The 17,833-nt window shown below is 48.8% G+C and overlaps 1 protein-coding gene across 13 annotated transcripts in view; it reads right to left on the bottom strand.

The window, feature by feature from the left end:
• The window catches only part of WDR27 (WD repeat domain 27), a 196,515-nt gene that overhangs the window by 35,124 nt on the left and 143,558 nt on the right, over positions 1-17,833 (bottom strand). The window contains exons 25-26 of one of the 13 annotated variants that reach the window (XR_013764887.1): positions 8,869-9,100; positions 6,885-7,868 (exon numbers count right to left, since the gene is read on the bottom strand). The exons of 11 other annotated variants lie outside the window; for them this stretch is intronic. Coding sequence is in view for 1 of the 2 variants with exons in the window: in XM_079146191.1 (XP_079002317.1) it covers positions 9,077-9,100 (24 nt within the window). In the remaining variant the exon portion in view is untranslated. Of the gene's footprint in view, positions 1-6,884; positions 7,869-8,402; positions 9,101-17,833 lie in introns of those variants that run through there. One more of the 13 variants, XM_079146191.1, reaches the window with a different exon arrangement.

The following is a 17,833-nucleotide window of genomic DNA, read 5'->3' as shown; positions in this document are numbered from 1 at the left end:
ATCGGTCAATTCGAGGAAACGAAGCCATGAAGCCATCTGCCTCTGGAAGTTGGAGATGCCCCTGGGAGAATGGAATGTCAAGGATCTCCGGAGCCCATTGATTACCAAATTTACCTGCCTTTATCAAGGACTGCAGGCAGGGAGCTACTAATTAATGCCCCCTGGGCCCTTGCCTGCCTGAATCACCTTGGCCCTCCCCCTGCCCATGGCTTCTCACTTAATGCAGAACCAGGCCTAGTGACGTAGGCAGGAAGGAGAGGTAAGGGGGGAGAGACCTGGAGAACAAAAGAGACCTTACCCTATAAAAGATGTAGGGTGCGCTCACTTCTGGGGACTTTAGAACATCAGCCATGGCCCCCTTCTCCCTGCGGGGAGAAGTCTGTATTATTACCTTTAAATAAAACCTGCTTCATATGCCTGCTTGGCGTGCTTCTCTAGTGTTCAATCTTCAACATTAGAAGGAGCAGAACTCGTCACTGGTAAACGGCGGTATCCCTAGCACATCTCTGGTGTGGTGTGCTGAGCAAGCAGCCAGGGAAAGAAAGGCGCGGAGCACAGGGCCATGTTCTGGTTCAAAGCGGGAGTGATGGGTTAATATTCAGTACACCAGGTACTGAGGGACTGCGGGTGCTGAGGGACAAAACTCACCCAAAACGCGTCACAGATCAGACAGCCGAGCCAGTGGCAGAGGCCAGGTGGGAGCCCGGGAGCCAGGAACAAAACTGGCAGGATGCCAGCTGTGGGCTGGGTGGGGCAACTCCACGCTCCACCGCAAACCCTCAGCCTCATTAGAATATTTTCCTGATAAATTTGGGGGTATGCAGTGGGCTTCCTTTCCACATGAAAGTGCCATGTTCCTGTGCTTTGTATTCTTTCCATACGATTATTTTATGTGAATATCAATTATTTTATGCAGTTGGGTTTCTACAAAAGAAGTGACGCCTTCATCTTCCACCTCATCCCATATAACTTGCTACAGTCCGTGAAATCTGGAAGAAACGACCGCATCCTGTGACTGTGGCTACTCTGTGGATGGACAGGCGGAACCTGGCGCTCCGAGTGACAAAGGTCATGCTGCAGCAGCGGACTCCCTGGAGAGGAACGTGAGCGGTGTGAACCACGTGCCTGAGCGCCGCTACCTAAGTCCCTCTGAAGAACTCTGAAGGCCCTGGTAAGTCATCAGCCAAGAATCTGGGAAGAGGGGGAGAAGGAAGACGCCAGCTTGATTCCCTCGTGTGCAACTTGACACATTAAGCCATCAAACTTAACCCACTCGGCAGTCATTTAAAAGCCAGTTCTCGCCAATTGCTAATCACAGGCTCACACGCACGGCTTCGTTTAAGTCTAAAACACAACCCTGTAAGGCAGAAGCATCTGCTACCCCTTTCCACACGAGGGACTCAGGGACTCCTAATGGGAGCGATTTGCCCAGGCTGCTTGACTGCTGCGGGCAGAGCTGGGCATCACACGCAGGTAGCCTGGCAGCAGGCCTGCTCCTGCAGTCCTCAGGCCAGCCGCAACCACCAGTCTCGCCCAGACCCACCAGGACAGAATCAGTGTCTTCAGTGACCCTGGGTGCTGAGCAGGCACACTGAGTCTGGGAAGCGCTGACAGACCCAGGCCCCACCCTCCACACCAGTGGCCCCTGACCATGTGTCATCAAAGCCACCTCGAAGGCTTACTAAGGCAGAGAACTGGGCCTGACAGCTAGTTTGTAGATCAGAAGGACAGCCAGGCCCAGTATCTGTGTCTCCAGCCAGGGCTCAGACAAGGCAGGGACTGCACTCCAACAGCTCAGCTGAAGCCTTTGGAGTGTTTGGCCACAGCTGCTGGAAGCCAGCGCTGACGCTTGCGTGGGCACACCCTCGGCTTCAGCGGATATGGAGCACCTGCAACAGGCAGCGTCTCCCTGGTGCGCAAACCGACCAGGCTGCAACTTCAGAACTATGTGTTTCCAAGCACTGGTTTTCCCAGCGTCTCGCTTTCACCTTGCTTTCCCTGTGATAGAAGAAAACGGGCACACACACCACATTCGAGATTTCCAGGACACACTGTGAACAAGAAACATTGATCCATGTGTCAACTTACTCCTGCCTTACGTAGCCAATGCCCACCGAGCAACTCCAGTTTGAATCCCCTTACATGCTGCCAGGACTTGAAGCGAGGGATCAAAATAACTCCGAGGTTTTGTTGGTGCCTATCTTAATGAGGAGACCTTCCCAAATGTTGAATTTACCTTTTCTACATCCTGTCTCCCTTAGTACTTACTGTCTGGTTTTGTCCAGTGCAACCAAAACCCTGTGTCAAGTGAGAAGCAAGTCTAGTTGAGTAAGGAGGGCCATGAAGTGATTCCAGGAATAAAGAAAGCAATGCCACAATGAATTTACATACAAGCAGGGCAAAAAGCACAGTTGCTGCAAATAAGCTGCTATCTGCATTTATCATCTTCAAAAACTGTATGTCCTTTATATCTCACACAGCACCTCTGTCAAACTAAATTTGGCGTGGCCTGCCTCCTATGCGACAAACTGCAACCAAACTTAGCATGCAAACTGACCACAACCTAGCTAGGAGTTATTCTCATAAGAATAGCTGAGTCTCCACCAATCACAACCATCGAGCTGACCCATAACAGGCTGCCAACTGCCCAGACCACACCCAACGGCCTAAGGGCTGCAGCCAGTCGGGCTGCACTGTGCCTCACGTCCTGTCTCTGGAAACCACCTGCCCTCCTGGCTCCGCCAGCTCTGCTGGCTCCAGTGGTCCCCGAGCTGGAAGCAGTCCTTGCTCTCATAAACTCTGCTAAATTCATTTGCCTCAAGATATTTTCTTCCTTTTAAATTTCTGATACATAATAACTATTAATAGGATAGAGAACACTCTTCTAATACATATATACGTTGTATAATGATTGAATAGTATAATTAGCATATCCATCATGTTAAACATTGATCATTTCTTATGCAAACACTCAAAATCCTCTTAGCTATGTTGGATATACAATGAATTATTGCTGACTAGAATCACCCTCGTGTGCTCTAGAACTCTAGAATTTATTCCTACGATTTAACTACAATTGTATACCTGTTGACCAATTTTTCCCCATCTCCTCCTTCGCCCTATCCTTCCCAGCCTCTAGTAAATACTATTTTACTCTCTGCTCACATGAGGTTCACTTTTTAGCTTCCACATAAAAGTGAAATTTCTATTTCTGTGCCTGGAATTTTTGCATAACGTGTTCTCCTCCAGGTTAATCCATGCTGCTACTAATGACAGGATTTTCTTCTTTTTTAAGGTTAATATTCCACTGTGTATGTTCACCATAGTTTCTTTATCTATTCATTCATTGGTGAATACCTTGCTTGATTCCATATCTTAGTGATTGCAGATACTGTTGCAATAAACAGAAGTGCAAGTATTTCTTAGAAACACTGATTTTCTTTCCTTTGGTCACATATCCAGTAGAGGAATTGTTGGGTATATGGTACTTATATTTATGGCTTTTTGTTTGTTTGTTTTGAGGCAACTCCATATTGTTTTCCTTAATGGCTATACTAATTCACATTCCCACAAGAGCTCCCTCAAATTTTAAACCATTTGGTGTCAGAAGTGGGATGCTAAGCGGCCCCCAGTGACCCTGGCAGCACTGAGTGGCCACTGTGTGAGGTGCCCCGGGCCCACTGTGCCACTGACCTCATCGCCCCTGGGGTCATGGGTGACTTCTCTCTCAGATTCAAGTCCTGCAGATTTGTATTTCGAGCTCTCAGACCTTTTTTGAGCAATAAAGTGATTCCAAGAATGGTGATTGGGTGTAGGCTCAGATTGGACCCAATAATTAATTTACTGGATTGGATGACCCAGTCAGAAGCCTCAGGTAGGGTGCCTTAGAAAACAGCTTCCTCCAAATTTTTAATAAGGCTGGACAGGACCCCACTTTCTGGAATACTGAATTTATGTGCAGAAGTCATGAACCTGGAGTGCATTTTTGGATCTGCGCTTACTGAGGGTGACTTAGAGTGGCCACAATGGGCACTAGTAGTCGGGCAGAGTTTTCCCCTCTGAAGTCCATTAGGCATTAGGAAAGGAAGGGTCCAAACTGCCACAGCAGCAAGGGATGTGCCGTTCGACTGGCATGCAGGGACATCTAAAAGATTCATGAGTCAGAGTCTGCCTCTTTTAAAAGTCCTCTATAGAAGTCAAAAAATAACCTTCAAGAGTCTTTTCACGAATATTAGTTGAAATCTTCAGACATCTAGGCAGAATCTCATCTGCTGGTCAGGGGGGAAAAAAAAACTGGAGTTCAAACAGAACTCCATTTAACTGGTTTTAAGAAAAATACGCCTTTGCACAAATCATGTGTTCTCTGAGAAAATTAAGGACTGACCCAAATGCATTTCAAGTTCACGAGACCTGGATCATGTTTGGAAAACCTGTCTGCACACTTGCGAGCATAATGTGACTCAAGTCTGTGTTTTGTCTCTATAAGGTGTCTAAGGTCACGAAAGGAGTTCGGCCTAAAACGCTGTGCAGGTCAAGTGCAGCAACCAAACCCCACAGCAGCATGGAGGAAGAGTCGCCACAAGCTCGGCTCCTGCCTTCATGACGGCTGTCGCTTATGCATGAGCAGCTAAACCCGCTGCAGGAGACATGTCTACTGAAAAATCACTCCCAAGTCTCTTTGGTAACTTACACCCTCGGAGTTTCACTAAATTAAATCATGGATATTCACTGCATATGTAGATTATTTCCAAATGAGATAGAATACAGAAACATTAACCACTCAACATAAATCTAAATTCATGTACTTTTGGCATGGGTCTGTTAATAAACATAAAAAAAATCATACTTTGAGGAAGCACATATTTCTAGAAATTAGAGAACGGTGTTTGGAAGGAGCAGGGTGTCTGGAGTGTGTGTGCTGGTGGGGAAGGGGTGCTGACACCCTCAGCAGGTCCCAGCGCAGTCTGGGTGTGTGCCGAGCAGGACTCCTTCCCAGGCTTGCCTGAGAGCCGCCTCCCTGCTGCTCCTTCCTGTTTGGCCTGCCTGCGTTTCTGCCCTCTCAGTAAGGTGGAGACATGACGGAGACCTCGCACCCAGGATAGAAATTCTGTACTTTTCATCTGCTGAGAGCAAACTTCACAGGACTTTTCTAAAACTTTCCTCCGCGAGTCAACAAACCACAGCTTGTGAAATAGACTGGTTCACTGCCTGGGTGAAATAGTTTTTGCACCTCTAAACAATTGAAAAACTTAGGAAGATTCAGTGACACATGAAAATTATATGAAGTTCAAATCTCAACGTCCACAAATACCATGTTGTTGGCACTCGCTTGCCTGCGCGGTTCCTGGGCTACCGTGGCAGAGCACAAGGGACAGCCGTGGTCTCCTAACTGCACACTCGGGCCAGCTGCTCTGCAGGTCATAGCAATGAGTCAACATTTTGTGAGCCATGTGCACAGATGACCGCAAATGCTCTTCTTTTTAAATGGCCGCAGCATACCATCATGTTCAAATGAGAAAAGAGGGTGTGGCAGGACTGGAGGGCAAAGCATTGCCTGGCGAAGCCTGGCACGACAGCTGAGTTGGAAAGACGCAGGACACATCTGTGTGCCAGGCCAAGCACTGCCATGGCGTCCCGACTCACTGGGCAGCAAGGGTCAGGAAAACAAGATAATCTAAAACAGGATGTCGTGAGGCAGCTGAATTTCTTCAAAGAAAAAAATTTTAATGAAATGAACCTGCAACCATAGCAATTTATGGAGTGGCCAATTTGTTAGCTCAACAAGGAAAGCCACACACCAACTGAGCTGCTTAGATCATAGTTGACTGATGCAGCCAGAGAAATGCATCCAGAGCAAACAAGATCCTCAGAGACTGCTAGCTTTGGGCTCCGAGGCCTTCTGGAGAGGACACTGACAGCATCAATACTTCATTTCTAACAGGCAAATGGTTTTCAAGCGCCTTTTCTTGACCCCTGATGAGTCAAGGGAAGGGACTGAAGCCGCTCGACTTTTGTTTATGAAGAAGTCAGCTCCGGGCCTTCCCTTCTGCACCACAGAAGAGGAAGCGAAAGGAACCGGGAAGGCTGCAGGAGTCGCAGGCTAATGCAACGAGAATCACCTCCTCGAAGAGTCGGCGTGCAACAGCTGCGAATGAGAACACGGGGACCAGGCACCTGGATCCACTGAGCGGTGGTGGAGTATGCCAAGGAGAGCCCTAGAGACTGCACACTTCTGACACAACCTGTGAAGCTCACACAGGACATCTTGCTTTGCTCCTGAACAACATGCCCAAGACACTCACCATCGGCCTCTACCATGAAGTCTGCCTATCTGCTCCCTCGGTCCATGGTCACTTAAGACCTTGAGCAGTGCTCAGAGCAGGCCTCGTCTCACATGGGCTGTCGCAGCTCTTGACCTCAGGGCTGCATGGCCGTGGTTTGGGTGGCTTGGGTACGGTTTGCCCCTGAAGGTTCATGGGAGCTCCAGCCATCTCCGGTCTGGCGGGTGGAGCTGGAGGAAGCTGGGAGAGGTGGGGCCTCCTGGAGGTGCAGAGGTCATCATGAGCATGCCCTGGGAGGGACAGGTGTGGTTGCCATCAGAGCCTGGCTGGTGCCTGTGAGTGTGGTGGTGATGAGCCCCAGCATGCCTCAGACTTCCTGCCATGCTGCTGTCCCCAAGCTGCGATGCAGCCAGGGCCTCACCAGCAGCCAAACCATGAGGGCCGCCAGTTCCAGTCTTCTAACCTCCAGGCCTGCAAACTTAACAAGTTCCTTTTCTTCATCAATAACTCATCCCCAGGTAGTTTGTCATAGCAACGAAAAACCAGGAGGGCAGTGTGCACATGTGGGTAGGTAGGTGGATGACAGGGGCTTCTGGAGAGGACACTGAGACGGCATCAATGGCTCACTTCCAACAGGCAAATGGTTTTCAAGCGGTTTCCTGACATCATCCATGGATGATGGAGGGGTGCATAGGTGGGCGGGTGGGTGGGTGGATGGGCAGATAACTTCCTGTTCTATGATCCTTAAACACAGCGATCCAGCATCATAAGACTGCTGTTATCCTGAAAGGGAAGCGAAGTTGTGATCCAACGCTAGGGTTGGGAGTTAGGGCTTTGCTAAGGAAGTTCATACACACAGGCTACCACCACTGGCATGCATCTGGGGGTGGCAGTTTACATTTTTGTTTTCCTTCAAAGGATTCCAACGCAAATTTTAAAAAATGGCTATTATTACTACATATAAAATAGTTCAGTTATTTCTTTCTAACTAGGAAGAGAACTGACAAAATAGTTTTAAAAATTACTTTCCAAATGATAACAGCTTGTATTTTGCCAAAGTACTGTGTCTTCTTCTCATGTAAATAAATTTTATACCCAGATGTCTTGAAAGTGGAGTGTACAATTGTCAATTAACCCACAAACAAGTCTTTTAAAAAATCTTTTCAGTAATCCAATACTTCAAGTTTGAAATAATGAAATGCTATTTCAACTTTACGTCTAAATGTACTCTAAGTCAGTTCCTAAAAAAATGTCACCATTGCAGTTGTGGAGAGTCCTGCACCTCGACACTGCCGAAGCCAAACCAGTGTGCTGGTGGCCCCGAGCAGGTCTGCCCCAGCCAGCTGCCATGTACACACTGTGCTGACTCGTCCTTAAAGCAAAACTGATAATGTCAGTGAAACCATGGTGGATTTGTTAGTCTTCCAAGGTTCAAATGCTGCATTCTGAGAAAACATAAAGCTTGTCATTTCTGTTGTCAAACATTATTGTTAAATTCACAAAGCAATTCATTCTGCTGCTTCAGTCTAAAAATTATGAAATTATCCAACACTAAATCTTCTACTCTTCCTGGCTACTTCCTTTCCCCTAAGGAAAGAAAAATACCAAACATCAAACTTTAGACTTTAGCAATTCACACCCAATTTTCAAGTGTAGATAAAAAAAAAAAAAAAAATTTTAATGTGGAGGAATAGGAAGCTTTTGCTATAAACACATTTACAATATGAAGCAAACTAACAATTTGAACAAACTAGAACATAAGGGTCAAACAGTCCAAGGCCTGACTTTGTGTTCTGATTCATAAGGTAATTGTTCAGATTATCTTCGTGCAGGACCGGTATTCAAGGAGAAAATCACACATTTCTAAACCCACTCTTAAAGGGATACTCTAGATGACCAAAAACTAAATTAAATTAAAAACATAACAAGTCTACAAAGCCAAAGTGTAACCACAGAACCCAAAGTACTGTCCAGCCAGAGTGGAAACCCACGTGGCCACTGGTCCCGGCTGAGGCGCTGGGTGAGGGAGGTGGGGCTGGGTGAGCACCTGGAGAGGGTGTCCCTGAACACTCAGCACCCAGCACTCATTGTTTAAAGGATGTACGTAGGAGCAGCTTAGCAAGAGCATGCAAAGGGACCACTGCTGCCTCCCTGGAGATCAGAGGTGATGGCTGATGTCACTCAACAGGCCACACCAATGTCTCCAGTGTGGAACAACAGAGGCTGGCAGCAGGCGGATGCAGGCTTCATGTAAATTCCTGTGAGGAGACAGCGAGGCCACGAAGCAGAGGAGCTCAGAGCCCCCACCAGGAAGGGAGAGGCACTGAGAAGACAGGTTTCAAGAAGTAAAGGATTCATGAAAAGATTGAACAAGATGCTTCAATTATTTGCCTTCGTCTAAGCCACCTCCAAATTTAGTAACTTAAAATAACAAGTGGTTTTGTGAATCAAGAACTCAACAGGTTCCGTGGGTGTGGCGAGCCCTCTTTCGATGTCCTGTTGATGACTGTCACCTGCTGGGGCTGGGACACCTGAGTGGCCCTACATAGCCTCCCCAGCAGGGTACAACCTGCAGAACTCAGCTCACCTAAAATACCTTCACAAGAGAACACAGCACAGAGTCAGTCATCTCAACACTTGACCCGCACGGCATCTTATCGTGGTGAATGCCAAGCAGACGACGGGAGACCTTCCGCTCCTGGCAGAGGCCATTGGTGAAGGGCCACTGCTTCTGCTGCACCATGGCGGACACCAGGAGGCTTTCCTGACGTCAGGGACAGGACCAGGGTCTGCTCTCATGACTCCTGTGCAACACCACCCTGGAGGCTAGATCAGTACATCGGATGACAGAAACGAGGGTCGTGTGGGGTGGAAAGAAAGAAGGAACACACCTTTATTTCCATCTGACAGGTGTGCAGTTGTCAAGACCCACTAAAACGCTGCCATAGCTACTAAGCATGTGTAGCCAGGTTGCAGGATAAGATCAATGTACAAAATGAGTTTCATTTGCATAAGATACTAGTGAACATTCTGAAATCAAGAAAACTCCAGACCCCACCAAAAAATGATTAAAACTAATAAATTCAGCAAAGTTCTAGAATATTAAATCAACATATAAAATTACAAGTGTTGCTATATACCAATAGCAAGTTTTATGAAATAGGAATCAAGAAAGCAATTCCACTAAAAACAACTATGAGAAATATAATAAAATACTTGGAGTTGATTAAAGAAAAGACATGGAAACTATAAAACACTGATGAAAGAAATTGAAAAGGACACCAAAAATAAATTGTAAAGATAGCCTGTGTCCATGGGTGGGAAGAACCCTGCTGCTAGTGCTTCCCAGATGTCTGCCGAGTCAGGCCGTCCTCACAGACACACTAATCTCATTCTTCATGATCCTAAATGCATGTGGACCTCCCAAACCAATCACCAAGCCAACCGCAGACTTAAAATGTAAGTCCCAAAACTGTGAAGCTACTACAAGTAAACAGGGAGAATGCTTCAGGACCTTGGGATGGGCAAGGATTTTTTAGACAAGACTGCAAAGCCCATTATATCAAACTAAGAAGCCCCTACACCATATAGGAAGTATTCAACAACGTGAAGAGACGACTGCAGTCAGCAACAATATCTGTGAACTGTACGCCAGACAAGCAGTCGGTATCCAGCACATATGAAGAGTTCACATAACCTAATGCCAAAAAAAACAAAAAAGAACTGTAGAATCTAAGCAAACATTCTCAGAAGAAGACACAGAAACAGCCAAGAAATATATGAAAAAATGCTCAACACCACCAGTGAGGAAAGCGCAAGTCAAAACCCCTGTGAGCCTCAGCTCGCTCGTCAGAATGGCGGTTACCAAACAGACCTCGGGAGGTGGAGGAGAGCGGCCCTCGCCCTGTCGTGGGAGTGTAAATCAGCACAGCCACCGTGGAAAACAGCAGCGATTCCCTGAAATATCAACAGTAGAACAAGCACGTGACCCAGCAATCCCACTGCCGGGTGCACGTCCAGAGGGAAGAGTCAGTGCTGAAGGGACCCCGGCTCCCTCGGGCCACTGCAGCTCTGTTCACAGGAGCCAAGACTGGAGCAGCCCGAGTGTCCATCAGCTGAGGATGGACAGAGAGGGGCGGGGCCTGTGCACCATGGAGCCGGTTCCGCCACAGAAGGAGGATCCTGTCACTCACAGCAAGCAGGATGGCCCTGGAGATCACTGTGCCAAGAGAACTAAGCCAGGCTCAGAAGGACAGGCACCGCGTGACCTCAGTCCTAGTGGAAGCTGAGGAGGTTGATCTTCCGGAAGCCGAGGGCAGAGGTGGCTTCAGAGGTGGGGGTAGGAGATGGGGTAAGGTCAATCCATGGACCTCAGTTACGGTTAGACACAATGGGAGCAAGCAGCCCTGATGTGCCATGGCACTGTGGGGTGACAACAGATCAGGGTGATGTACCGTGCACTTCAAACCCAGAGGAGAAGAACATGAACGCTCGCATCAGAGATGTGATGGAAGCTTGAGGTCGGTGTTTCCGCTAATGTGCCCATCACACCAGCGTGTCCACGGTCAAGCTCACGAGGTGCCGAATCGCAGTGGAAGCATCCCCAAGCTGAATCACAGACGCCACGCAACCCCACCAAAATCCAACCTTCTTTTCATACAAAAAGACAATCTGATCCTAAAATTCACATAGAAATACAAGAATTCCAACAATCTTGAAAATAACCTCAAAAAAGAAAAACCAAGTGGAAAGACTCACAGGTCCCAATTTCAACAATTTCTACAGAGTCACAGAAAGAGGTGTTGTTGGTGCAGGGTGCACACACAACACACGGGACAGAAGGGACAGTCCTGAAACAGACCCATAGTCCATGGCCCCCGAGCTCTGAGGAAGGCGCCCGGCCCACACAAGGGAAATGCGGATGCAGTTCTCAACCCCACTGCACACAGTAAGCAAAAATGAACCCAAAATGGATCAAAGATCTGAATATGAGAGCTGAAGTTGTAAAACTCTAGGAAGAAAACATAAGCAAACCTTCATGACCTTGGTGTTGGCAAATGATTCTTTGATAGAACACTTAAAAAAAATCCAGACAAAAACAATAACTCATGTTAAAAACTCAATGCCATGTTATTTTTTGGTGTTAACGCTTTGAATTCTTTATATATCCTGGATTTTATTCCCTTGTTGGAAGCGCAGCTGGCACATCTTTTCCCATAATGTGGTTTCTCTCCTCACATTCTTGTTCCCTCTACTATGCAGAATTTTTAATTTGATGCCATCCCATTTCTTGACTCTTGGTTTTATTTCTTGAGCTTTAAGAATCTTATTAAGGGAGTTAATCAATAAATGGGCAAATGAACTACACAAACGTTTCTTAAAAGAAGAAATACAAATGGCCAACAAGTATATGAAAAAATGTCCAACATCCCTGCAAGCAGGGTGATGCAAATCAAAACTACATCAAGAGTCCCTCTCACCCCAGTTAGAGGAGCAGTCAAGAATACGAACGATGCTGGTGGGGATGTGGGAACAAGACACACTTATACTTTGCTGGTGGAACAGCAAATTAGCACAACTACTCTCAAAGCAATGTGGAGGCACCTCAAAATATTAGGAATGGAACCAACATAGGACCCAGCAATTCCACTCCTCAGTATTTTTCCAAAGGAACTAAAATGGGTATGATACAGCAATAAATGTACATCAATGTTTACAGCGACACAATTCACAGGAGCCAAGTCATGGAACAAGCCCAGGTGCCCTTCAACAGATGAATGAATAAAGAAATTGTGGTACAGATACACAGTGAAGCTTTACTCAGCCATGAAGAATTAAATATGGCATGTGCTGGTAAATGGATGGAACTGGAGAACATGCTAAGTGAAATAAGCAAAACTCAGAAACTCAAAGATCCAATGTTTTCTCTCATATGAGGAAGCTACAGAGAAGTGAGGAATTCTTTTGAAAAGTAGACCTCATGAAAAGAGAAGGGAGAGCAGAGGAGTAAAGAAAGGGGACGGGGGACAGGAAAGGGAGGAGCTGCAGAATAAAACTGACCAACAGCCAAGTGCACGTGTGAATATCACACTTCATGCATGTCCACAACTTTAAAAACCAACAAGTGGAGGAAGGCCAGCAGAGCAGAGAAAGAGATGGGGAGGGAGGACTGGAAAGGGAAGTCCTGGGGGTTGGCATGCTGTTCACTATCACCACAGAGTGGAACAACTGGAACTGCAGGCGCAGAGCTGGGTGAGCACACCGTGGCACCGGGCCACGGGGAACTTCCAGCCACAGAGACGAGGTTGTGCACATGCTACAACAAAGCCACCCCTGAGGCACTAGGCTCCGTGAATGCCAGACCCCGAGGCCACGCACAGCAACACACTACTCGGTCAAGAACTCAGAATAGGGAAGGAGATGGACTTGGACAGCCTCCTAGGGGCTACGGAAGACTGGCAGGCTGGAGCAGAGCTGAGTGGCATGGCCACGGGCTTGTAGGCAGTGTTGAAGCTGCTCTTGATGAAAGGGCGGCGACAGCAGAGAACAGAGAGCACAGCCAGGCCAGCTGAGCAACAGCATGACGGGTAAACCACACCTCCATGAAAACATCTGCTAGACTCATGCAAGAGCACTTGACGGGAAACGTCAGGTGGGTTTGCTTCAGAGTGACCTGGTGCAGGGCTGAGATAGCGCTGCCCATCGGAATACGTGCTCCACTTAGCCAGGGGTCCGCCTGCCAGAACAGCCGGCACGTTTTTAAAGGGCATTGAGAAGAGAGATCACAAAGCACTTGATCAAGAGTGGCAGTGCCACTCGTGTGGAAACATCGCAGCTGAAAGGTGTCACCGCCCCTCCCCAGGCCGCAGGGGGCGGGGTCCCAGCAGCTCCCTCCTCCACTGGCCCTGCAGTCAGGCAGATGCCTGCAACCCAGGAGAAGTGTGGCCTGGGGAGGCTGCTGGCTCTGTGTGGCAAAGGCGATTCTGGCCCTGCACCAAATGTGTCCGGGGCTGCCATCATGGTGACGGCCACACGTGCTGCGCAGGTGATCGTGGAGAAGAAGCATGGACACAGTGACCTTAACTTGCAGAAGGCACTCGCATTTGGCATATGCGTTCATTTGGAGAAACTTCGGCAACATATCAAAAGCTAAGAAGTGAGAACACTGATTCAGCAATTGATCGCTCTTGTAAAGACTGTTATGGGGAAATGATCACACAAATATCAAAAACTGGGTTTGGAAGGATGCTCACCGTAGCAGTCTGTTTTTCAGAAACGTTGGAAGCTGACCTAATATGTAGCAGGATGTGAATGAAGTGCAGAGTGGCGTGCCAGTTAGAGCACACACGCAGACACCAAGCGAGATGGTGAAGAACAGGCTCACGGCATGACTTGCACTGAGGTCTCTCCTACGTGTGCGCATGTGCGCAGTATGAGCACAGAAGTACCCACGCAGGTCCAGGGCAGGAACATGGCATGTGAGCAGTGGCTATCTCATCAATGATTAAAAACGGTTGCCAATTTTCCTTTGCTTTGATTTGTATATTTATGTTTTCTGTTTCCCAAAATAAATGTATGATTTCTTTTAAATAACACTTAGAAATAATATCTCTGGAGGTAAAATAAGCATATTGCTTTTCTCTACCTGTATCTTACATTTCATAAATGACTACCTATTATACACAAATTCTACCAAGGACCGAGTCGATGCTTTTTAATCACAGCTCATTAGAACCAAGTTACAACAAGCATTACCTCAGCTGTCTCTTGTCCCACAGTGAAAGGCTGAGACAAGCACAGCAGGCAGGCTCACTGGTGGGCCCTGTCTGAACTCCTTAGACCTCCTTAGCACAGACCCCGGTGGGGTTCACCTGAGGAAAGTCTGCCTCGTCCTTTCCCTTGATGTCCTGTTGATCCTTGGAGATAAAAAGTTGCCACATTGCTTCAATTCACAAACTTCATTAGGACTGTCAATAATAGAATCGGATGTGTAATAGGAATCCTATGTGCTGAGTGTAGCTAAAATGCTGAAACTTATTTTAAGACAAATTTCTCAAGCTGGGTTTATAAATCATTTACAAAGAGATTGAGGAGAACCAAAATTACAGTCCAACTGTCACATTCCTGCAGGGTGACCACAGCATGCTCAGGGCCAGAGGCCACAGCAGTGAGCGCTTGCAGAACAGAGGGCTCTGCCAGACCATCAGGAATAAATATCTCCTGCTTGCCAGATATTAGGTCAACAACCATTAAATATAATGTGAATCATCTTCCATGGCCCTGGCTCAAAAGCTGCGAGCACCAACAGCCGCACTCAGGTCCCTGGCATGCAGGCACATGCCACTGAGGGCCCACCCAGGACCCTTCACTTTGCTCTGGAGCCTGGGCTTTCCAGAGGAGGCTGAGGCAGACCCTTGGACCAGCTTTGAGCTCTGCCTTCCACCCCTCCTTCCTCTGACACGTTTCCTGGGCTGTGCGTCAAGCTGACAAACACCCATCTGTTCACCAGGAGCAGAGCACATTCGGGCCTCCCTCCTCCCTGCCTCCAGCACACAAAAACGTGTGGGTGCAGGGGAGTGAAGGGCCCACTGTGCAAATGCAGGCAGCACATGGGGCTTTGCCAGTTCACGCACAGTAGGTGCTTGGCTCCAGTTTGCACAAGGCTGCTAGTGTTTGCTACTGGTCTCCCAGGACCCCGTTGGAGGACAGGAGCTCAGAGCTCAGCCTCACCTCGTCAGCCTTCTTCCTGCTGTGGCGTTTGGCCTCTGTGTTGTGAATTCAAGTAATGCATCAATTATCAAAAGGTGGCCTCTACATTCGCCCATAGTCCTGGGGTGCATTCTGTGATTTGAGCACGGCACTTCTAAAAGGCCCTGCAGACCTCCTAACACACACACGCCTCCTTCCCGGGATCAGCCACGTCCCTCTGTGGGCTGAAGAGCCTGTTGTGCTCTGAGTTTCCATTCATCCCGTCCCTGCTGTTTCCACCACAGCCAGCACTGCCAGCCGCCATGCAGTTCACACCTCTGCTTCTGCCTTCCTCACTAGGTTAAGGTCCATGAAGACAGGATTACCCAGCCTACTCACTCCCATTTCATGGAACTCAATGAACATTTGTTGAATGGATGGACTGTATTTTGTACTTTGAGTTATACTTCTTTGTTTTAACATTCATTAGGTGGCTGGCTCCCTGTTAGCTTGATTTCTGAGATCCATTTCCACACTCCCAAGTTGCAGGTAAATGCCTGTGGTAGACAGTGAAGAAGTGGACTTCCTGGAATTAAGAACATCAGGCTTCATCTCTACGGGAGTTCATCAGCGCCGGCTCTGTCCCTAGCTGGACACAAAGGCAGCCGTGCATCCTGATCGCAGGAAGGTCTGTACCTGACCTGGGGACAGAGGCTGCTTCAGCTCACGTGAGTGGTAGCACCTGAGGAAGAGAAACCAATTGCACTTACAGAATGCTTCCTCTAGCAGCACATACACAGCGTCGGGGGCGCTGCCACACGAGCCACCTCTATGCTGACAGCACTTCCACACAGGGCTCATGCCAGACTCCAGGTGTGGTGTCACAGGAGATCAGAGTCCTGGGGAAAGCCAGCAGCTTGTGAAGGAGCCAGCTGCCAGACCTGGAGGTGCTGAGGAGAAGACGGCTCTCCGGGGCATGTGTAGGGGCAGGCGTGGCCCTGAAGGCTGGCAAGGAGGAGCTGGGGAGAGCACGGGAGGAGGCTCTCCAGAAAGAAGAAACCTGAGCGCAGGCACTGGGCACGGCCGGGCAAGACTGCCCTGGACAGCCAGAGACTTGCAGGAAAGCGGGAGTCCAGCAGAGGGCAGCGAAGCAGAGAGAACCAGGCGCACATCCCCCCCCCACCCCGACCCTCCCACCCCCGGAGGAGGCGCCGCTGCCTTGCCGCTGTGACCCAGAGGAGGCAGTGCAGCAGGTGTGCTGAGGAAGAGCCCACGACAGTCCCCAGCTGGAACCTCCCAGGGTGCCCGACAGCAGGCCGGTAAAGTCCAGCGGCCACGTAAGTGGCAACAGAGCCCATGCTCAGAAGTCAGGCGTGTCGGGAGGCAGGCAGGCGGCACGGAGGCTCCACCTCTGCACACCGGTGAAGGAGCAGCAGGGACAGGGCCCAGAGCAAGCGTCCGAGGCCCTGGGGACATGGAGTCATGTGAGCAGAGCCCAGGGGCCAGGAGCTCCGGTGCGCAGTACAGGGAGGAGCAAGCCGAACCCACCACCACCACAGCGGCCTGGTTTTCACTGCAGGCAGGGAGGCAGCCATGGTCCCCCCGGCAGGGGCTCTCTAGCAGGCAAGCCTGTGTGCATGTGAGTTCACGCATGTTCTGCCTAACCGTCCCACAAGACCCCCAGCAGAACGACGGCCACAAATGAACACAGCGGGTCCTTGTCCTTGCCTCCCCTCTGGGAGGCATGTGGCCTCTCCTGGTCAAGCACAGGCGGCCTCTCAGATTGAAGGAGACCCTCTGGTTTGTTTCATGAACAGGTGCTGAATTCTGTGTCTGTTGAATGGCCGTGTGGCTTTATTATTGATGTGACGCATCATGTCATTGATCTTCACTTGCATATTCCTGAGGAAAATCCACTGGTTCATGCTCCTGACCCTTCTCATAGATTGCTGGATTCGGTTTGCTGACACGTCCTGAGGGTTTTTGCGTTCACATTCATGAGAGAGGTTGGTGGTGGTTTTCTGTCCTTTTGATGTTTTGTCTGGGTGGGTGTCAGAGTACTTGCGGTCTCACAGAGCAACATCCTGGGTCCCCTCTTCTGCATCCTGGAAGGCCTGGGAGACTTGGTGTTCCTTCTGCCTCACCTGCCATCAGTGAAGCCACCCTATCCTGGGCTGCTCCTGACGGGAACGTCTTAGACTACCTATTCAACATCTTGTGGGAAGAACTTCTGCTTATTCTTGAGTTGATTTCAATGACCTGTGTCTTCCTGGGACTGTGTCTGTGTTAGTCAGCTAAGGAGGCCTCTGTGTCTGCCCAGTGATGGATAAGTTCCATGAACCCCAGTAATCCCTTGGCTTTCCTCGGGTACAGATGAACCAACACTCCAAGGCAACATTGCCCATCAGTGACCTACAGTTCCGTCACCATCTGGGAACCTGAGGAATGGTGGAGGAGAGACCAGCACTGCAGCACGCAGGCAGCTCAGGACAACCGTGGTCAGGAAGCCGGCCAGTGCCACGTGGCCTCCTCGCCCTTCTCATTAAGAGTCTGAGATTAGGTACTGGATTTTCTTAGGCCTGACATTACTAAGGTATGGGGAACTCCAAGAAGTATTTCTAATTCTTAAACTCAGCAACAGGAAAAACAGACTGACCTACCAGAAATCATGATTTTTTTTTTCTTCTTTTATAATCTATCACAAATCATGGAGATCCAAAGGCGAAACTGAAAGGTAGTAAGGTATTTGCCTGTGGCTCAGCTGGTCCTGGGAAGCGAGGCTCTGCCTCTGCCCAGCTGCTGTGATAAATCCAGATATTTCTAGACACATGGGTCTCCCACTTGATGTATGGAGCTAGTGAAAC

Source organism: Sciurus vulgaris (genome assembly GCF_902686455.1).
Source record: "Sciurus vulgaris genome assembly, chromosome: 7".
In the NCBI taxonomy this organism is placed as follows: Eukaryota; Metazoa; Chordata; class Mammalia; order Rodentia; family Sciuridae; genus Sciurus; species Sciurus vulgaris.
This window is presented reverse-complemented; position numbering and strand designations above follow the sequence as displayed.